This window comes from Vanessa tameamea, chromosome 23 (genome assembly GCF_037043105.1).
Source record: "Vanessa tameamea isolate UH-Manoa-2023 chromosome 23, ilVanTame1 primary haplotype, whole genome shotgun sequence".
Classification (NCBI taxonomy): Eukaryota; Metazoa; Arthropoda; class Insecta; order Lepidoptera; family Nymphalidae; genus Vanessa; species Vanessa tameamea.
The window spans coordinates 1,364,621-1,388,750 of NC_087331.1; the positions used below are offsets into that span (position 1 = coordinate 1,364,621).

Below are 24,130 nucleotides of genomic sequence, written 5' to 3' on the forward strand. Positions count from 1 at the left end.
TTCTTTTAATATAAAACTTAATACCACAAGCATAGAGGAATCCAAAAAATAGCTCGTCTCGTCTATGAATTTTTTCAAGCCTTTTAGATTCTTTTGGAAGCACCAAGTATGTTGGCTAGACGCTTTAGTCGGCTTGTGTGAGAAAATTGCTTTTTCATACAGTCTTTAAAGAAAAATGATATCCTTTGTAAGCCGAAAAGCTATAAATTTCACGTGATCCCGTTTTCACAGCGATATGAGAATGGGCACGAAATTCTTTAAAACAATTTGTTTAATTAAATTAGCATTTACGTTTGTTTTGGCCGCCCACAAGACTTTATGTCACAGTTTATAATTGTAGTAGTAATATATAAAGAACTGTCATACTGACATAAATGCAAATAAATCAAATAAGCCACCGGGTCCTAAATGATTAGTAATATTAACCACAAGTAGTGGCCCGCAGCTTTTCTCGCATTTGGTTCTCATGTGTTAGGTATAAATAGTAGCATATGTCCTTCCTTGAGGTTAAAGTTTCATTAATACGAAATTGCATCAAATTCAGTATTAGAATTTATCAAATCAAAGACTGAAGTGACTTTATTTTAAATAACGGTGAATGGTTTTGCAGAATGACATAGATTAAAAATATATTGAAACAGTTAATAGATAATATCATTGGCGTATCTAGATGGTGTTGCTTATTATTTTGATACAATTACAACAGAAACAGATATAGTTACTTTCGCATTTATAAAATATAAGTATTGATAAGATATCGACAATACAAGCTGGCTTGGGAATTAAGATGTTATATTCCTTGTGCCTGTAGTTACTCATACAACCATCCTACAAACTGAAATATATCAATAGTGAGTTTTGTTGTTTGGCATTAGAATATCTGAAGAGTTGGTGGTACCAACAAGTCAAAGTCAAAGTCAAAAATCTTTATTCAATATAGAAGTGTTTACACTTGCTTATTGATAGTCAAAAATATACCACCGGTTCGGAATTTAACACCTCGGACCTGAGAAGAACCGGCGAAAGAAACTCAGCGGGATTTTTTTTTTCCATTCTGCATGTACTAAATACTAATTATATTTTAGTTATTTGAAACAGCCTGGAGGCGATCATTTCATTCCCAAGATGTGGAGTCAACTCAAAAGTCATTAGTGTTGTAATATCCTTTAGCACACAAACACTCTTTAACGATTCTTTTGAATTTTATAATTGAATAATTTTTTTTATTCTTGTTCCTAGTGTTAATAGAATGTACGTCACAATTTCTGGGAAAATCATTCATGTTTTTGCGTACATACATAACATTATCAAAAACAAATTGAGAAGCGACAGTCATTATTTTAATTTCTTTAAATTTACCTCTTAACGAATCTTTTGGGCCCAGGTTATGAATTGCACGAATAGCACTCTTCTGCAGTACAAAAATGGTATTAATGTCAGCTGCATTACCCCAGAGTAGGATGCAATACGACATTATACTGTGGAAATAACTGAAGTACACAAGGCGAGCCGTATCCACATCAGTCAAAAGTCTAATTTTTTTTACCGCATAGGCTGCAGAGCTGAGTCTATTCGCCAATTTATTTATATGGGGGCCCCATTGGAGCTTAGAGTCTATTGTCATACCAAGGAACTCTGTTGATTCTAAAACATCTAATGCTTCCCCGTTTAAAAGTACACTCGTTTTGACACATCTTACATTGGGAGTAGTGAATTTAATACATTTTGTCTTTTTACTATTTAACATTAAATTATTAACACTAAACCAATTTACTATTTCAGAGAGAGCATTGTTCACAAAGTCATATATTGAAAGACGTCTTTTTATTTTAAAAATTAAAGAAATATCATCAGCAAACAATACTATCTCGAGTTTATCACCTAGGAGATGTGGCAGGTCATTTATATAAACAAGGAAGAGAAATGGTCCAAGAATTGATCCTTGAGGGACCCCCACAGTAACTGGAGACCCGGGGGATCTCTTTCCATTTACATCAACCCTCTGAAACCGATTGCTCGGATACGAAATCAGAAGACTGAGTTGTGTGACAAGTAGTGGTGGACAAGCACCTACAAATCAAGCGGACAATCTGAACTATATACGATTAAGTACTGTATTGCTATCAAAACCAAGTGCAAAAATTTAGGTCAATCGGTTGAAATTCAATTACAAAGTTTGATACATAAATACTAAAAGGTCAAGTTAATAGAAATTACTTGTATTAAAAGCGAACCAGTACTATAGACCTGTTCTTACGTAGGTGCGTCTCTGCACGTTGAATTATCGGCGTGAATGAGGAAATGTTAACTAATATGTATTTTTTTTTTTCTTAAATTCAAATCTGGATCTGGATCTGGAAAATCTGGATAAATTGGTTGTAGTTTGAATGATCTAAGTTAAAAGATCACGGGGTTGATTATGTACTTGAGAGTCAGACCAGATTAAAAGCAGAAATGAAGTGCACGAAAAACAAGAATACTCCTACATTAGTCAACTCACGCACACTAAGATATCATGTCAGCACGAACGTTACTCGTACCCATGTAAGTTGAGCCTACTTAGGTCTATACCTATAAGGCAGGTTACAGATCTCCTGGATATATAAGCATTGTACATATGTCTGTGGAGTACTACTCGTATATAAATAGTGAATTTTAATTATTTCTATAGAGGTTCGATATAATACTGAGAGTACTTGTTGTGTAAACACATATAATGTTTTAATTGTTCAATTGCGTGACTAACATTTACTAAAAATAAAAAATATATATTATATTATATTGAAAGCAATGTTCTTGAGTAAAAATGTCGACAATGTTTTATAAATATTATGAAATTAAAATTCTCAGCTTCTCTATGTTAGTCGCGCGATATAACAAAAACATGACAAAAATTAATCCAGCGTCGCTATTTTGTAAGAACTTCGTACCTCACTCGTGAAATATTCACTGATTTACACTGATACGCTATTCTGATGAGTGTGTGTTTTTAATGTAAAACTTCTAATGAGTATCACATATCATTTTCGTTATTTTTGAACTTCGAATATGTTCTTAAATAAAATCTTTTTGGGTACTTCCGAATTCAAGAAATCTAATTTCAGCTGTCATTACACTCAATCTTCTAATAATTGACGAATATCGCTGTCAATTATGTCATTGTCAGCCAAGAGAATTACTAAATTCGTTTCTTCAATTAATGTTCTAATTTATTTCTGTATTAGTAGAGTTTAAATAATTTTAGTACTTGAAGAGTTCCCAAGGTTGGTGGTGGAATTTATATAGTAATTATATTAATATTTCTTATAGCACCGATGTCTATGGGTGGTGACCACTTACCAACAGTCAGTCCATTTTCCCGTCCACCTCCTTATATAAATGTGAACCATGATTTTATTTCAATTTATTTTTATGAAAATAGTAAAAACTAATCTTGTCGAAAAAAAATAATACCACGAATTCATTATGTTTATTTTAAAAGATATGACCGACTTCGTCCTTGCAAATATTTTTAACTTCATGTGAAAAATAGCTTAAAGTTGTAACAAAGGCTAGAATTAAGCTAGCCGCTTTAACTAGATCTAGTTTATTCCTGTATTTTGTTAGTAAAACTTAAGAATACATTTTATTTAACAGAGTATGTTCTGTTATGGATACACGACCGAATACAATTGGTACATTATACGTCCAAAAAAATAGACACTTATTTTAACATATGTTATTAAGAATCTGTCATTATTATTTATAAGATAAAATCATTTTTAAAATATAAAACATAATATGAAGACATGAATTACATTTTTAATTGTCCCAATTAACGTTAATTATTATCATGCAGTACACACATACAGGCTTTGAAGCACACACACGTTGATACGAGTAACATTAAATTACAACGAAACAGTTCCAGAATAACCGTACAAAAGTTTATATGGCTGTCCCGAATATACGTAATGCGCCTGTAACATATTTTTACGTGCAAAAGGAGCACCTTATTCGAGCAAACGAAATATTACAAACTCGGCATTCCAGGCCGCATAGTTTTAATTTTAGAAACGGGAGCAAATAGTACCGAGACAAAGGCGAACTCAGTATGGCTGCGGGTAATGGTCCAAAAGAAAACCTGAAGCGTTTAATAAGGACTAACATGACGCAAGGGTCATAAGAATTTATTTCCTTTAAACTATTTTGTCATATTTATATTATGTGTGTATATTTTTCTTGATGTTGTTTTTATTTTAAAAAATAGTCAGTTTTGTTGATTAGTTTACCAAATAATTATTTCTTATATTGCTAAATCGCTATCTTAAATGGGTTTTATGTTACACAAATTTTCCTGATCGCGTTTATGAAATCGCTTCATCTTATAGATCAAGACATACCCGGGCCTTATTATTTCGCAGCCCCATTCCCTGATGATGTCAGGTCGCATCCGGCATTGTGTCACGAGGTTTCAATCCGCATTTTTTGTTCACCATAAAGGACTGTTTGCTTGAAGAAGCTTTTAGGAATTATTCTTGCGTAAGTAGTGATTTTGACGTTCGCGTTATACCGTGGATATGTGATCACTTGTGAAATCGTAGCTTTGAACAATGGAAACATACACGACACGATATTAGACGATGGGAATTTGTAATGAAGGTTTTTTACATTAAATACTTAAGTATTTACAAATAAAAATAGCTGCTGTACTTAAGTATTTACAAATAAAAATAGCTGCTGTACTAATTTTGACCGCGTGGACTAGCGGCAAGAACGCTAGGAATATTATTCATGTAAAATAACTCACTTGAATTAAGAAACACTCAAAGAAGGGAACGGGACTGTTACTCCTTATAACAGACTATTTTATATTAGCGAGGAGTACAGTACTACCAACTATAAAAAATAGTTAAAAGTATAAATAACTACGTGTGAACAATCGAAATCCGTCGTTACATTTTTGAGAAATAAAACAAATACTTTCTTCTACTAAAATTGAATCGCAATTCTATTTTATTATATAAAACACTAGTTTCCGCCAGCGGCTTTGCCCGCATAAATTGGAAATTTGCGGTTGTAAGTGCAATTATAGGAATAAAATACCTTAGTATGAAATGTAATTCGGATCCATTGACCAGTTCTGTTCTGCACACACGCTTTTAGAGTGTAAAAGAGTGTGTGTGAGTGCAGACGCTCCCTATTCCTTCAATCTCATAGTACGAATGGACTTAACTTTGACAACTTAAAGACTTCGGGCAGTTACTGAGAATTTTACAAAAAAAAAAAACATAGTACTGAGTAGACTCGGCATTCAACGAAGAACTCTGGCGCCATTAGACCAGCGAGGCAGTACAATATTTAATCAATACAGAAGTGTTATACTTGCTTATTTATTGTCAAAAACTTCAGACCTAAAATGAACCGGCGAAAGTAACTCGTAGGTTTTTTTGTTTCGAATACAGTAATAACAGGTTTCACAATAATAATAAAATTATACTTTATATTAAGACTCGATCATATATATATATATTTAGATATATGACACGCTATAATTATATACCTAGCTTACAGAAATAAATACATCCCTATTTAAAAAACTAATGTTTTATTTTGTTTGTTTAAGCTGGTAGTTACAAATTCAAATATCGAAATTTTTTATTTCATTTATAGATTTTCGAAACACCATCGGCATATTCACAAATTTTTAAGAAAAAGTAGAAAATAAATTCATGTACGGTGTGATGCAGCACTACAGGCGTTTACATTATACATTTTAAATAACAAAAAAAAAAAAACAAACCAACATTAATATATCTTTAAAATAAAAATAAAAATGTGAAAGAACAAAAAATAATAATAAATTACTCCAAATTAAAAAGAAATAAAAATATAACAAAAAAAAAAAAATTAATGATATTTGTTTTCATCGCTATAATAACTAAATTATTAAAATCATTATTAGTTGTTATGTAAATGCTAATTAGGTAATACAATAAAATTAATTAGTGTCAATGTTATCAATACGATCATTAAATGAAACTCACGATACTAGCAGATATGGATAATTTAACTTTAAATCGACTGTGTTAATATAAGCGAATATTTTAACTTTGCCTATTTATAAATATAAATGTCATGTCAAAAAAACATTGACAGGCGTATTACTCAATACAAGATTATATTAATGTAATTGCAATGGTGGAAAAGAATAACTACTGAGTTTCCGGTTATTCACGGTAGAATCTGCTTTCCGAACCGGTTGTAAATTTACATTTAATTTATAACTGTGACATGATTCAAAAGTGTTGCTTGAGCCTACTAGACTAATATATATTCAATAAAAAAATTGATTTTGTATTATTGAAAAATTGCCGTTAAAAGTAATGAATTTTACTAAAAATAAATTTGTTTTAGGGCGTAATAAGAATTTAAATGTCAGACAACATCTTAAATCTCAATATAAATCGTTACGTAGGCGAATCTATTTAAAACTCAACAGGCGCTGTTCCGACCACTGACTATAATATTGTATTGACGAAACATCATTCATCGAGATCTTGAATATTATATTCATCATGGATTCGACGAAAATATGACGTTTAGAATGTGGCCGATGTTATCGAAAATGAAATGAAATTGAACATAAGAACACTTAACCTTAAATTATCTATGTATAATTACGAGTATATATGTATGTTTATGATAAATATAATTATATATAAAGTTAATACTATAATTGTAATAATTGTTCGCAGTTAAATTTATATATTTTCCGTATGCCATATATCCACGAACTCTGACTCCCCTCCTCCCGCCCTCTTATATACTATATAATCTTGCAATATGATTTATTTTAAGAGGAAAGGTAAGCTAAGCATGATTTAATTAAATCCGTATACAAAATTACTATTTACCATGCTTCGCAAACGTTTAAAAATAAATAGGAATCGATACGATCTAGCGGTTGAGCTGAAGAAATTTGTATAAAAGTAGGTATGTTAACGCGAACACGAGAGTCACTTCAAAGTACACCAAGCTGGAAAAATCCCGTAGTTAAAAGATTACTCGCTTCCTTATTGATGGTCGACGTTTGGCTTGAACCTTGTCGAATTGGTACAAGTAGATTGACAGGCGCGTAGTTGTTATTTTTTAATTATTTTTTACGGCACTTTCTATTCATGAATTGAATTCGATATTCAAACAATCAACATCAATGTTGTACACCGATTACGATTTTTAAATTTATTTTTAAAATAATTGATTAATTTATTTATTTTTATTGTGTCATTCTCCCTTACTCTAAACATTTTTATACTTTAAAGATTACACCTGCGTCTTGATTGACAAAAAAAATATCCCCATTTTGGAAATAAATCTGACGAGACTGTATTTATTTATCTCGATTATTTCGTAGAATTTGTTTTAAAAAAATATATAATTCTGAAATATGTACATTGTACATTATTTTTCCACTAAAACCCTTTGATACCACGCAAATTGGAATTATTGAACCATCAATGCCATCCAACGCCAACTCCGAATTAGTATTCGTTAGAAGCAAACAGGATTATGTAAATATTCCACCGAAGTTTCCACTTAAATAATATATGAAATTATGCAAAATACGCTAAGAGAACTCGGAAGTGGCGAGTGAAAAGTTATATGACTTCTTGGACATTGACTTCAGGAACTTCTTGGAATACGTGAGGTTTTGCTAATTGGGTATAAAATATTGGAGCGGTAATTACACCAATATTGGTCAAAAAGTTTGGACCTGTAACGTTTTTATCGTCACCGTTTTAAAGTTTTTTGATTACATTTCCGAAGGTTTTTTTCCAATTGGTCGTCTTTAGAAGTCTTTAAACTACAGGTATTGGAAACTTGGGGTGATATCCTAGAATTTTAAATAAGGTTATCAGAAGCTACATAACTTTTATCGATACTGGAACTTTTTGGACAGTACTAAATTGTGTTTCTAAATTATAATTTAGCCGTTGTTTTGAGAGATACAATGAAATTATTTGCGAGACAGACAATTTACATTACAAAAGAATAAAATATAACCCATTCTTGTATTCTTATTTGTTTTAAAAATGTTGATATTCTTTTGCGAAACTTGCATTTATTGCGGTTTTCCACGTATGAAGGGCGATTTAAAATTTCGTCTGTAGTAATTAAATCCGGTAACAGTAAATATGAATTGAATGTAATAAAACCGCGCAATATTATACTACTTCTCGCTTCCTCATACCTGGGTTGCGTAGGCCGAAAAAGGATACCGAAGCCTACTTAAATATGATAATCGGAAAATTCGGCACATTTGTGTGAAAAGCAGCTCTCGGCTCGATTTCGGAGCGCTGAATAAATGATGAGGTGCCTCATTGTTACATATCACAGTAATTTATTACTTGAATAGGGGAGAAACTGATTTTGAAGCTTCTGAATTATAGTATCATCCAGTTTATGGTTTGCAGCGACTTGTTCGAAACATACATTGACAATATTTGTTTATGATTTTAACGTTTAAAATATGAAACGGTCATCCACACTATCATATAAAATTTACTAATAAAATACTATAAAAATAATAAATGAAAAGACAAAGGACCGCAAAAATATTTTTCCAAAAAATAAAATTACGGTCGTGAGATACAATATCGTTGGCCTTAAAAAACGTAAGAAGAATTTCAATGTCAGTTTTAACGCAAAATTTTCCTTTGTAAGTACAATTCAATTTACTCGATAAAATATTATCTTCTTTGAAACTACACACTCAGAACGATTCGATCGATAGACCAATCTCATACCTATACATTAGTAGTTTTCTCGTAATTGATTAATAAAGAAATAAAATCATTGCATATAAATATATCGATAATAATGAAGTGACTTAGTTCACAATATTGTGAAGCACCCCCTATAAATCGAAAGAACCGACATACACTAAAATACTCAATCTATTTATTAATTTAGATTTTGTTCCGTCATTGATACGCTATTAAGTAACAATACCTTAACGATGATCTTTAATAAGGATTTTTGTAATCGATATTTGTAGCAGTTACTGCCTGTTATTTGCATCCCTACCGTCCGACCGATGTAACATTGTACAAGCGTCTATTATTTTCAGTGTTTCTATTTAAATTTTACTTTAAAGCAATAATATATAATAGAAAAAGTCTTAAAATTTTCAGATAACGCTTGAATCTTTAGGAACTTTTGTATAATAGGTATTTTTTTAAATATTTTTACAATTTTTAAAATCATTAAATTAAGAAAATAATATGTTCGTGACTATGAAATAGACTATGAAAAATTTACAAAAAAATTGAAAAATTTACATCTGTCAAAAAGATTAAGCTCTCTTGTATAGGATATAAGTGTTACGTTCAAACATCAGTTACAATAAATTCTAAAAAATAAAAAACCAAGCTAACGAAAGCGGGGATGATAAAAAATCATACTAATAAAGATTATTCTCGTCTCTCACACATTTGACCTTTACTGCTCGCTCACCTTAAATAATTAGAATGTTTAATCACGGGGACAAAATTAAATATAGATTTATAAAGGTCTAGTATGCCTTTAAATATATCATACCAGAAACCAAATTACATAATTAGACATTGTTCTACATTAAATAAGATTATGATAAAAATAAAAAAATAACAAAAGATGATCTGTGGTCATGATAATTCGTGTACTTAAACGTGTGCCCGTTATTTATTTTTTATGAAAGCGGTAGGCGGACGATCAAATGGGCCACCTGATGGTAAGTGGTCACCACCGCCCATAGACAAATGGCGTTGTAAGAAATATTAACCATTCCTTACATCACCAATGCGCCACCAACCTTGGGAACCAAGATGTTATGTCCTTTGTGCCTGTAGTTACACTGGCTCATTCACACTTCAATCCGGAACACAACAATACTGAGTACTGCTGTTTGGCGGTAGAATATCTGATGAGTGGGTGGTACCTACCCAGACGGGCTTGCACAAAGCCCTACCACCAAGTAATAATAATACATCTTTTTTTAGCAAGCCGAATTTGGAAACAGAATACATTTACCAATAGACCACACTTTATAAAACATTCTTTAAAAAGAATATATGAATTTATTTTATAAACAGAGTTTACAGTATATAGGGCAGATAACAGTCATTCGTTTTAGCATGAAATACCCGTACCTTCTAAATTTACATTTCATTTGCTAAACTAATTATTATGAAATACCAAAAAAAATTGTACAAGAGTCTTTACATGGTCAGTGCGGTACCGACTTTTATCTACAATCAAATGGGTCTAACACATCCAAGAATACAATAAACACAATAATTATTCAATATAACAACACATACTTTAACTAGAAATAACTGATTCTTAGATATAATTGGTGAAATACATGATATCCAAGACGGGCTTCAAACACATGTACAGCCTATAAATTCCCACTGCTGGACTAAGTCCTCCTCTCCTTTTTGAGCAAAAGGTTAGGAGTATATTCCACCGCACTGCTAAAATGCGGGTTGGTGGATTCACATGTGACAGAATTTCGTTGAAATTAGACACATGCAAGTTTCCTCACGATGTTTTCCATCACAGCCGGGCATGAGATAAATTATAAACACAAATTAAGCACATCAAAATTCAGTGATGCTTGTCTGGGTTTGAACCCGCAATCATTAGTTAAGATGTCCTCCACAAAAAGTGTGTATAATATAATGTATTTTGTCACCAGCGAGTTGGCTGCGACCTCCGCGTTGGTTCAACTCGTCGCGTAGACGAGTGTGGTGTTTGTGGAGGAGACGGGTCTTCTTGCTCGCGTCCAAGATACCATTGGCTGTCAACGCCCGGGTCACTTTGCTCTGCGACGTGTGGTGGAGGTAAGATGCTTTTTAAATAATCAATACTAATATATAAAGCTGAAGAGTTTGTTTGAACGCGTTTATCTCACAATTGGCCCTATTTATTAAGAAAATGAAGAAAAAACGACGACCTCCGTGGTCAAGTAGTGTGTGCACCGGTTTTCATGGCTACGCCACTCCGAGGTCCCGGGTTCGATTCCCGGCCGAGTCGATATAGAAAAAGTTCATTAGTTTTCTGTGTTGTCTTGGGTCTGGGTGTTTGTGGTACCGTCGTTACTTCTCATTTTCCATAACACAAGTGCGTTAGCTACTTACATTGGGATCAGAGTAATGTATGTGATGTTGTCCAATATTTATTTATATTTATTACTATGAGAAGAAGCATTAACGTTTACCGCAGATGAAACCGCAGAAACAGTAAATAATAAATGCACTATTTTTAAATGCCACGTACACCTTTAGTTCCCCCTCTCTACTTTTTCTTCTACTTTATTGTTGTCTGGAAGAAACCGCTGTGTTAATTTCTTAACCATTTTCCATCTGTATAATTAATATTTGTATTGTATTTTAGTGTGTGATCGTGTGTTTATAAAACAGTAGTAGTCGTCATACGCTACCCACAATTTCAAAGTGCCTCGTACTGTGATGATTGTAACATGAAATGAAATATAATTATTAATGCAATTGTTTTAATGACTATGCCTATTCAAATTACAAGCATCGGTTGTAACTGACAATTATATGATAAGTAATAAATATTTGTTATAATAGTACGGTTTCAAATTAAAAGTCTTTCAAACAAAGACGATTTAAGACATATAAACAAATTATAAAAAACATTCATGATGATTTATAGTACAAAAGGTCAAGGTCTGTCAATCAGGACACTAAATTATAATAGTCTACCAGGATTCTATTTGATGTTTTGTAAGTCAGACAATATTAAAGACAATTGCATGTGGCGGAGATTAGAATGCTGAGAGGAATGTCTGGTGTTACGCGAATGGATAGAGTAATGAATGAGTACATAAGAGGAAGTTTTAAAGTGGCACCGGTAACCGAGAAGCTATGTGGAAACCGGCTGTCTTGGTATGGGCATGTTATGCGGAGGAATGAGGACCATGTTGTGAGAAAGGTTTTGAGAATGGATGTGGATGGATATAGAGGTAGGAGACGACCCAAGAAACGATGGATGGATTGCGTGAAAGACGATATGGTTAGAAAGAATGTCACTTGTGAGATGACGTCCGACAGAGAAGTATGGAAGAAGAAGACATGCTGCACCGACCCCGAGTAAAATTGGAATAAGGGCAGGAGGATGATGATGATGATGTTTTGTAAGTCAGAACCTGTCCAGTGACTGAAGTAATATAATTGTGATTACGTAAACAATTTTAGTATAATGTAACACAGTACCGCTGAGGTCTAAGTGAATATACTTGGAACCATTAGATCGTATAAACTTCAAGCTGAATTCATAATATTCATCTCCTATAAAACTAATGGATATCCTTTGTTTTCAAAATTATTACGTTAAGCTAAAACATTACCAGAAAAATATTTTCCTCGAGACCCGTTAAATAAGGCGTCTGTTGAATGTCGGAAGAAAAAGATCAAACAAAAAGCGGTTTTGAAAAAAATATGAACATAATGTTCTGGAATAAAGTAAAATTATACTTTTTCATTCATAATAAAGTCCTTTCCTCCTAAGAGGAGAAGTTGGGAGCTTTTTTATAAAATGGTTATGTGGATAAGGAATTAGGCCACCTCATAGTATATGGTGACCACCGTCCAAAGACCCCTATTTGAAAGAATCTCATCCATTCTTTGAAAACTTTCTTCCAAAATGTTCCTTCACCGTCAAACAATTACTAAATACATGAAAGTGAACACATATGCTTGTTCGTATTTAAAACTGTTTCAATGAAGTTCACGTGTTCCGGTTACTTAGCTAACGCGTCTATAATCTAAAAGATTATAATTATTTTATCAATTGGCTATTCTCATATCTATGTTTGAGATTTTAATCAGCCATTCGAGATATTACTGGTCCACTGAACATCTAATAGTACCCTCATTAGGTTAGCCATTGTATTGCGAATTATCTTGATGCAATCCAATACCTATAGTTACTAAAGGTCAATCCGAAGCATTTAGACCAATTAAACACAGAAGCTCGACTTATACGTAAGTTTATGTACATTTTATTTAAGATAAAACCTTTATCAATCTTTAAATACACCTCTACTGTGATGCTATATCAATATTATGTCAAAAAATATTAATTTATAGCAATTATATCATATTACAACATATAATTACACTCAGTACGAGGGAAAAAAGTATAACTATTATGTATCAAAAAATGTTTCACTAAAACGTTACATATAAAACGTTGCACCAAAATTCGAAACTAAAATTTAAATATAGTAATCTGTAAAAGAGTTCAAAGAAGTTTAAATTAAAATGATTTACAAAACAGGCAACCAAAACATTACTTTATATAAAAGTAAATCATAAATATAAAACTTAACAAGTTCAAGTGATACTTAGCAAAAGTAACGCTTTAAAATCTCTTCGCCAACTTTGTATCTCTGTGAAGTTGTACAAACTTGCTTCAATCAAGTTAGCAATAAAAACGGCAATTAACAGGAGTAGTGAGCGGCTGAATTTGTTAATTAAAACGATATTTTACTTTTAATTGGCGACAAGTAACCCCGTTTCCGTTACACCGTCACGACATTTAATCGTGATGAAGATAATGTCGTATGACGTAACTACTTAACTGGTTTATAAGGGACTTCGCTAAGTGTAAATGACAACGTAGAACTTTTCTTTACATATAAAAACATTGTATCCTTTGTCTTATTTCACGATATTGACTGTAAGCATAATATTTTGGGACTATTTGGGGTTATTGTATACTAAAATTAAAAAAGTATAAATTCTGACTAATAGCTATTCTTTTCATCATCCTCCTGCCCTTATCCCAATTTTACTGGGGGTCGGCGCAGCATATGTTCTTTTTCCATAAATGTCATATTTTCCGGTTTGAAGTGTGAGTGAGCCAGTGTAACTACAAGTATAAGAAAAACATATTTGTGGGGTATTCGCGATGTAAGGGACGGTGAATATTTTGTCAGACAACAGTACTAAGTATTGTCGTTTGTCAGTCAAATGTGTGATGCGTAGATGATACCTACCTAGACAGGCTTTCACATAACTCTACCACCAGGTGAACCTACCAGTAAAATTACTTGAAAGTCCCACTTAAAATCGTTTCTGTGTTATGGAGTTGAGTTCGTACAGCGACCTGATAGGCTCAGAGTATATCAGGGAAATTATGTCAGACCCCAAATAATGGTTTGATTGTTTTTCCTACAATATTTTTATTTCCGTTAAAAAATCATGTATCTATTTTATTTAAAACACACAAATGATTCTATGATTTATACACAGATACATGTCCATAGTGCAAGAGCCGAGATGACCCAGTGGTTTTTACAAATGGAATTGTTAAATTCAGTTCAAATCTGGGCAAGAATCATTCAGATATCAAGTGTTTAACTTGTTTATAATTAATCACGTGCCTAGATATTAAACACGCATCATGCATTGAATGAAATTCAGCCACATGTTAATCCAGAAATTCATTCGAGCTGCTTAGCGGAATAAGTTCTAAGCCTCCTGTTTATTCTACCCATAAGAGTAGAAAAACACCACTATCTATAAGGTAGGACATAAAGAGCTGTTAGTTTTTTATATGGCTCATGAATTTATTCTGTATTTGTCTGTATTATGTCTGTATATATATTTTGGTATTATATATTATTTTTGATTCAAAGCAGTTCCTTCTGGACTTTATCAAATATTGCTCTACTTCAATTTGAGATATACATATATCTCAAGATTGCATCAAACTGGTTCCTATATCACAAAGTAAATTATCATTTTTTGCATGAATTGATTTAACATTCTTGTATTGCATCAAATGCCCAGCTAGGCTTCTTTCTATAAAGATATGAAATGTATTTAAAGCTAAGACTAACCTTCTGATTAAAAATACTTGACATTTACCTAATGCCAATATAAAGGTTTATAAATTAAATATTTTAAAACAATATGAGAATATCTATATATAAACAAAACAGTTCAGCACCTTGTTATCTTGTTTGTCTGTTTGTTAGCCTTTTCAAAAATAATGAATATCATTGTTGCAATAATTAACTATCATTGTTAACACAATTTTCTGACAAATAACAAAAAAATAACTGCTGAGTTTCTTTCGCCAGTTCTTCGCAGGGCTGAGGTATTTTTTCCGAACCGGTGCTAGAATTTTTAATTAGATCGATATTTAAATTGGAATTTGTCATTCGATATTATTTTTATCCGGACCAAAATCGAAGAAAAATAAAGAACGAATATGGATATTCGTATACATTCTCGTCTAATTTTCAATAATGATTACGATCGAATTTCAAGTACTAAACAAATCCCAAAATAGATAACTAAAATGAAATCCATCTCAATACAACACCGCAGCCTTACGGAGGCTTCACAATAAATAATTCACTCCAATCCGTCCCTATCAAACTATGCTACATAATATAGCTGTTAATTGTGCCGGCGTTGTAATTTATACCGGATCTGCCATTAGTCGCCCGGCTGATAAATCAGATGCCTTTGTCTCCGAGCAACAGTTCTTAGACGGCTGAGACAAACCTACGGACGATTAAAAGTAATATTATATATTGACTTATTTTATTATATATAACTAATTAATTACACTACATACTTGTGTTTATACAAGTTGTTAAACTTTGAAAAATTTTAACGTCCAACAGTGCACGACCCAGTTATTACCAATCTTAACATTAACGAAAAAAATAAAAATATAAAAACAAACGTAGTAGTCTTTTGGTTTTTTGTTGATCATGATTAAACGAAACTGAGTAAGATAGCCATTCGCAATACTAAATAAATTACTTGTTTATCACAATAAATCAATTTTCTAAAAAAGTACGAAATTGATCCCAACGGTATAGAAACTATCTTAATTCGGTGCACTAACAACAGTAGTTCTATAGTTTTTTTTTCGATCATTAGTCACTCTCTTATGATCCGCATCATGACGTCATGTAATATCATTGCCTCAAGCAGGCAGTTTAACACAGTAAAGCCTGCTACATAGGCATAAGTAAGTATAATATTTACCGAAGTATTTAAGTTCAATTGTTCATTTATGGCATAATACATACATACTGCATGATATGTTTGATATGGTACAGCTGGGGAGGATTGTATAATTGTGATTTTATCTTGTGTGTGTGCGTGTCTGGATGTGCAGTTTTTGAATGCAGAAAGAGTAGTTTTTTGTTTTATAAATATAAGAATATTTGCGTATATTATTTTTGTCTTCAAAATAATTGCGACAAAAAAATCGCACGTCTATAATTATTGACCTTTCCAAACAAATTCCGCGAGCTGATTCTAATTAAGAACGCCGTGAAAGATGAAGTTGGAGATAAGAATTAGCAGCCGATGTCGTCCTATGTAATTTATATGATGGCCGATAGGTCGAATTTGATTGAAATGTTTGATCAAACGTTGGCCTTAATCTCCAGTAACATTAATTAGTTGATTAGCATAGCTTATGTTGTAGAAACTTATTGCGAATTTCTTTGAAGATTAATTTTTTTTTTAATTTTCTGGCAGTTTTTGAAGTTTGACGAGATATAACACTTTCTCCAAAATACTTAAAGGACATCGAATGATTTTAAAATACCTTCGACATTACTGGTGTATTGGACATGACAGTCGAATCGTAACGAATTTATAACGTTTTCTCTTTTTTTCCAGTTTTTAATTCGTTTATTATTAATTTACGCTTATTGCCATTACTATAATATCTGCCTATTTTTACAGAAAAAAAAAAACAATCGTCCTTCCTCACATCGCCAATGCGCCACCAACCTTGGGCAGAAGTCATATCCCGTGAACGTATAGCTGCACTAGTTCACCCTTCAAATCGGAATACAACAATATTTAGTATTGCTGCTTAGGGGTAGAATATATGATAAATGGGTGTTACCTACCCTGACAGGGTTGCACAAAAACGTACCACCAAGAATTAACATTAATTTGTGTTTGTTTAAATTTAAATGCACATTCTATTCAAATAAAGAATATCTAAAGATTTATAAATAGTGCGATATGACGTCATCAGAATCGCAATATGGCGTCGAAGATAAATATGTCATTTTCTTTTGTTCATTAGAAAAGTATTAACCCGTTAATCTTACGCAAAAAGTATGAGTTATCAAGAATGATTAGGGCAGAATCAACCTTACAGCGTCCGACAGCCATTTATCATTGACCCGGCACCTAATTAACAATTGAAACGCCTGAACAAGACTGGGTCACTGAGGCCCGGTAGTTCTGACCTTCCATTTATATTGTATAGCCTATCGTTAAGCAGGTTTTATTAGATTAATTTTTAATTTATTTGTATAAATTTGAACACCGATAATTTAGTTCCTTTCGTGAGTATTATATACGTTGAGCTAATAGCTAGGTTATAATGTCGAAGAGTAAAGTTCTGGGTTCAAAATCCATGAAAGAAGTTACTGTTATTTTTTTTTTCATCAAGAAATCCCAATAGCGTCCCCGAGTCTGGAAATTTGCAGTGCATACTCCTATGCTTCAGAATACAAGTAAAAATATTCGTCCTACGTCTCAACTTAATTCGTGCGTGTCGTATAACCGTTCCATCGGATTATAAGAGTGAGAACCATCTAGAAAAGAGCGTACTACTTCCTGAAAGGCCGGCAACGCACCTGCAAGCCCCCCGGTGTTGCAGATGTCCATGGGCGGTGGTAGTCACTTTCCATCAGGTGAGCCTCCTGCTCGTTTGCCACCTCTAACATAAAAAAAAAAGTCAAATATAGCCACTGTAACTACAAGCACAAGGCACATAACTTAGTTCCCAACATTGGCGATGTAAGGTACGTTTACAGCGCCATACATAGACGTTGGTGACCACTTACGTGTTTTATGTTTTTCTTGAATTAATAGTTCGATCAATATTATATTTTATTCTAAAGTCTATCACAAACGAAATCAACGCCCTTAAAATTTTTAATATGAATATTCTAAATGTATTTTTTTAATTTTTTTCTCTACATAATAATGAAATAAAAAGATCGGTGAATAAATTATTAATAAATATAATTACCATGAATATCAAATCGAATCAATCTCAATAAAAATAAATAATATTTCCAGTGACATTAAAATGATGTAGCAAACCGACATTGTCTACGTGTTCCCGGCTATTCTGCCGACAAATAAAATGAACGTACGTAACAATTTTTACAAGGAAAATGCATTTGAAAATGGAATTTTCACTAGCTCGTACACCGCAGTTTGTGGTTTATTTTTTGATTTCACTTCGGTATTTTCGACCGACCTCTGCTCTTGCCTGTTCTCTATTCACCTTTCACTTTCGAATGGTTATGATTTAAATAGTTGATGAAGTGAGTAAATCGGTCAAGGGAATATGGTTATTTTTCTTATAACAAACAACAACTTGAAACGCAAACACGCAAATCTTGTAATAATGAACTAAATACTATGTTTAACTCACTTACAAAAAGGAGTAGGTTTTATATATGTTTGACGTATAAGGATGGTATGGATTTCTTTGTGTACATATGTTTGTTTCCTAATTACTCGAAAATCGCTATAAAGATCCTGAGATCCTGAGATTCTAGGTTCAAATCCCAGGTCGGACCGATTATTAGGTATTTCTGTCACAATTCTCAGCAATAGCACGGAGTCTAGAAGGTGGAATTGTGATCACTCCGGTCAGATTATGAGCGGGAACAGAGGTACATCTATGTTTGTGCACACACTTGTACACTTGCGTAATCCTGGTCTCCCTTGAGAATGGCCTATGAGATGGTTATTTACCTTATGACATTGCGTTTATAAAGACAGCTCTAATATTCGTAGTAACTCTCCCATTGCTGGGCAATCCTTGGTTTCCTTTTTGAAGAGAATATTTGGAGCTCCATCATATTTTTCCAATGCCTGTTTGTTGTTACACATGTGGAAGATCTCGACTTTTTTTATTCAATGTCTTGAAACACCTTTGAAACGAAATAAAGTTATTCACAGAATTCACGCGCCTTAGTTTTTGAAAGTGGAATATCCTTGGACTATACAGTAACTACGTTGAAATTTAGTGCAACATTTCTATTTGTACTGTTTGAGTAATTGTTTTTTAAAACTATACAAAACATTTTAAAAAAATAACGTAAGCGTCACAGTCACTTAAGTATCTGTCGTGGAAAAACAATAATTTTAAGTAAAACGGACGACCTCCTTGGTCGAGTCGTGTGTACACCGGTTTTCATGGGTACGCCACTCCGAGGTCCCGGGTTCGATTCCCGGCCGAGTCGATGTAGCAAAAGTTCATTAGTTTTCTATGTTGTCTTGGGTCTGGGTGTATGTGGTACCGTCGTTACTTCTGATTTTCCATAACACAAGTGCTTTAGCTACTTACATTGGGATCAGAGTAATGTATGTGATGTTGTCCAATATTTATATATTTATTTATAAAAGTCACATCACATGTGACATGATTGTAGCAGTAACGGGTAAACGCGGTGAAGTCATTTCTTGTTGAAGTCACGTGGACAGAGCCGTGTTCGAGAGTAGGGGACTGTATAACAGACACTTGCGTTTAAGAAACCGATCAGCCTACATGTCCAAGGTGAAACTGTTGGTTTACCTATCTAGCATAACCTATACCTAATTATAGTGAATTGTAATTTGTAATAATAAATCTTTAGTTATACCAACAGTGAGTTTATTTTGATACAATATCGTGATGGACCCCGTACCACCGAACATGGACAGAGACTCTACAACTCAGCCATCGCTGCCGCCGTCATAAATATATACTTACAATTCATTCATTTCTTTAAAATTAAATGACAGCCGCATCTTCTTAAAACTTCTCCTATTTATGAATGAGAAATAAATTCGTAATTAGAATTTTGTTTCGGAAACAAATCGGACTTAACACTTCCGAAACAAATATCAAAATTTTAATATCACAAAATTATTAATATAACGCCGAGGAAGCATTTCAAATAATTTTGTATTCAAGTGAATCTGAGGCTAAATTTACTTATCTGTATTTACATATTTATGTATTCAAAAGAAATTTCGTCTTTTGCTTCGTTAATCGCTCATTAGTACGGCTTGAAAACTAAGATCTAGAAAAATAGAAGAGACATTTACCAATTTTCGAAATTTCAATAATTTGTGTTTTTTTTTTTTTTAATAACCGAAACACAATTACAATATTACAATTATGGGTTTATATTAGAAGCAAAAATAATAAAATTAATTGACCTCGAGAACTAAGATTACCATCTTGTGTTCCTCGTGCCTGTAGTTACATTGTTTCATTGAACCTTCAAATCTTAAAACAACAATACTAAGAATATATGATTAGTGGATGATACATACCCAGATGGGCAACTAATCCGTAAACGTATCCAAGTAAAAATTTAAACTGCCTTAAATATGTAGATTAAAGTATTATGTGAGAGAACGGAAAGTAAAATAAATAGTAAAACCAATCTATAAGTAAACAAAGTATATTTAATATAATAGCAGGTAATTATACTTACTTCTAAACACTGATTACAATGAATATTTCTATATAAAATAATTAAGTTAAATTACGATGTTATTTAAGGAATATAATTTGAGTGTTCGGTGCTCAGTGGCAATTTAATATGGCTGCAAGATCAGAGTTTCGAATTCCTGGTCGAACTAATTAAAATCATTGGTCTTTTTTCCTATTAAGAAAGTCTTTAAACCCACGTTCTTGGGAACGTAGGTAAATCGCAGGCAGTGTATCCCTGTTAGGATCTACAGGTGTGCATTATCTCTAAGATTGACCGCCAAGGCCAAAGCTTGGTGCTCAATCTCGGGTTGGGCCAATACATTATTTGGTTCTAAAACGACAGCACTATATATATATTTTATGTAATAGTTAGGTGAACCAGCAAATGGGCCACCTGCTGTTAAATCATGACCACTACCCATAAACATTAGAGCTGTCAGAAATATTAACCATTCCTTACATTGGCAATGCGCCACCAACTTTGGGAACTAAGATGATATGTCACTGATGCCTGTAGTTACAATGGCTCACTCACCTTTCAAACCGGAACATAACAATATAGCTGTTTGGAGGCAGAATACGTGATGACTGGATGGTACCTACCCAAACAGGCTAGATTACCGCCAAGTAAAATTATTTAGAAGTCCTTTTTTTCAAAATTACTATTATTAATAATCAGACTCGATTTTATAATGTCAGTTCTAGTAAAACTTTCGTTCGTGTTCGGCAATTTTGATTCCGAGAGCTTTTCCTAATGGCTATTTAAACACTGCAGGTTTTACACAATTCTTTTTTTCATTATCAAAACAGAGCTCGGGAAGTAGTTTTGTAGAAAGTCAGAGTTTTTCAAATAAAACCAGCTTCCGCAAGCAACTTCATTTGTTTAAGACCCTACAATTACAGTTTTTTTGTGTGTATTTTTATTTGAAATATTTTTTTCTTAACTGAGAATTTTGTTCACTTTGAAAGCTGTTCTAGTTTCGGAAATTTTACAATTATTTTCAGATTGCGTCTTTGATATTAACAGTATTTTACTTTGAAGTGTAAATTTTTTATTATTACTTTAACTTATCGAAACATTGGAAATTTTCTCGTCTAAATATAATTATTGACTACGTATTTTGAGCTACAAATGCAACATATATACATCCTTATTAATAATTTAATTAATTAAAGCAATATTATAAACCTTAGAATAGGAGATGCAGATCGTTTCGGAGAAGGTATTACTGTATAATATTATATGAGCGGTTTAGCTTTGCAGTTACACTCGCTTTAAATTTAGACTATCGACGTCACAGTAGAGTAATTTTATGTGTATACTACATGTTTTATTGTCAACAGGATATAAGATGTCATTAGCAGTTTGTCGGGATCGTCTCACGGGTCTCGACGCTCCAGAAGAACTATGCGACGGTTCAAGCAAGCCAGCATCTGCCGTGGTACGATGTAACACACATCCTTGCCCGTTTAAGTAAGTGTTAACGAGAATAATAGTTTTAACGTAATTTTTTTAAATATATAAAGTAATAATTTCGTAAAATACATAATTAAAGTAATAACTAAAGAATAAGAAGATTCTAATTCTGACTGAAGATTCAAAAGTTCTGATAGAATTTTCATGTGTTTAATTTGCGTTTATAATTCATTCATGTCGTGATCGATGGAAAAGGCATAACTCGTTAAAAACCTACATAAGTCACCAATCTGCTTTGGAGAAGCTGGGTATAGGCTCCTAAACTTATCCTCAAAGAGAGGAGACTTTAGCCGAGCCGTGGACTATTTATAGGTTACCTCATTGAAATTAGAGGACTTATATACGAGTATAAAAAGTTCAATAGCCAAAGAGCCGAATAAAGAATATTAAAACTCCATAATGTTTCCAGACTTTAATACGCAACTATTAAACATAATCCACATCAACTATCCAAGTAAATGATATAAGTAAATTCATGTACGATTAAATAAATAAAAAATTAAACGAAGCAACATCGTTTGTACACATTTTTGGCAAACAATTATATCTGTTGCGTTTTGTAACCAACTTTTCTTTACCAAGACTATTTAGTTTCAGCATAACGTTTTTGGGTATTTAATCTTAAAAAATAGCTCCATAAATTGTAAACTGTCGTAAACCTTCGACTCGGTTTTATTTCGCCGTTTAACGCTCTACGTAGAATGTGAAATAGCTACTATTTGTTTTTCATACAAACATTAAACAGTAGCTTGAAATACATAATATTACATGTTGCTCTTGTTTTTAAAAATAAATTTATATAGCAAGCCGTTAATGTTCCACTGTTGGGCAAAAGACGAGACATTTCTACAATGTTTAAAATTTATTTCACAAATCTTGTAGTTTGTACTTTAACGATATATACAGTACTTAGTATTGTTATATTCGGGGTTGAAGGATGGCTGAGTTAGTCCAAGAGTTCCAGTTACAACAGGCACAAGGGACATAACATCTCAGCTCGCATAGGGGAGAGGCCCATTTGTCCATCCGCAACTATTACGACTTTACTCAAATATTTTTTTAAGTTCTATAGTAAAATAATATACAATATTGTAAAAATAATTTAATAAAATGTGCTCACCAGACTAAATAGTACAAAACATGACTGAAATCAATGATAATTTAGTAAAAATAAATAAAAAATGAATTCAAAAAATTCAGAGAATTCGGCTCTTGCGTGCTTCAATTTACCATCGCTATTTATATTATTTATATAACAATTATTAACGTTAATGCTTTAATTATACACAAATAAAAATTAAAAACATTTACTGCACAAGTCCACCTTTCTTTTGTGGTCATTTTATTTCGGTTGCTTTGAAATAAGTTCCTAGTTGTTATACATTTTTAAATTTGGACCGATTATTATTGTTTTAATATTGGCAAATAACCAGTGCTTATTCGTTTTTATAAATCAGAAGAAAAAAATAGATTTTAAATGATACTTTTTTTTAAATAAATTTTTGAAGTTGCATTATTGACTTATTTTGAAAAAATCTAAAAAACGCGATAACGATAACTCAAAAATGGTTCATTTTTGCATCATGCGTATGGGGGTTTACATTATCGCAAATAGTCACCGCTATCACCTCCTAACGGGAATACGTCGAATTACCAATAACCCCGTATAATACGAGCTAAGTATATTTATACAGTAATATAAATATATTTACATTATATAAATATTTATTCATACAGATGGTACGTCGGCGAATGGTCTTTGTGCAGCGTGACGTGCGGCGGCGGAGTGAGAAATAGGCGCGTGCTTTGTGCGAGATCCGCGAACATCACTCGTACGGACACTTACGATCCAGGTATAATTAATATTAAAAAAAAAAAAGATCGATCGTTATGAAAAAAATTCAAAAATAGAACAAATCAGACTTAAACTGGGTTCTGCATTCCTTTACTCCATGCATATAAGATATATTTGTTTTATATGATACCAGTAATAAACTTTTCTATAACACAATCCAATTATAAATTATGTGTGTTACCTCTAGCGCACGTTTAACTAATATGGCCCAACTACTGAACCGAAATTGATGTGATTTAGTATAA

At 32.5% G+C, this 24,130-nt stretch overlaps 1 protein-coding gene across 10 annotated transcripts in view; it reads left to right on the forward strand.

The window, feature by feature from the left end:
* LOC113397709 (protein madd-4) overlaps positions 1 to 24,130 on the forward strand; it is a 165,293-nt gene that overhangs the window by 93,733 nt on the left and 47,430 nt on the right. For all 10 annotated transcript variants that reach the window (XM_064218553.1, XM_064218556.1, XM_064218558.1 and 7 more), the window contains exons 6-8: positions 10,724 to 10,868; positions 21,898 to 22,027; positions 23,768 to 23,883. In XM_064218553.1, the coding sequence (XP_064074623.1) occupies positions 10,724 to 10,868; positions 21,898 to 22,027; positions 23,768 to 23,883 (391 nt within the window). The remainder of the gene's footprint in view (positions 1 to 10,723; positions 10,869 to 21,897; positions 22,028 to 23,767; positions 23,884 to 24,130) is intronic.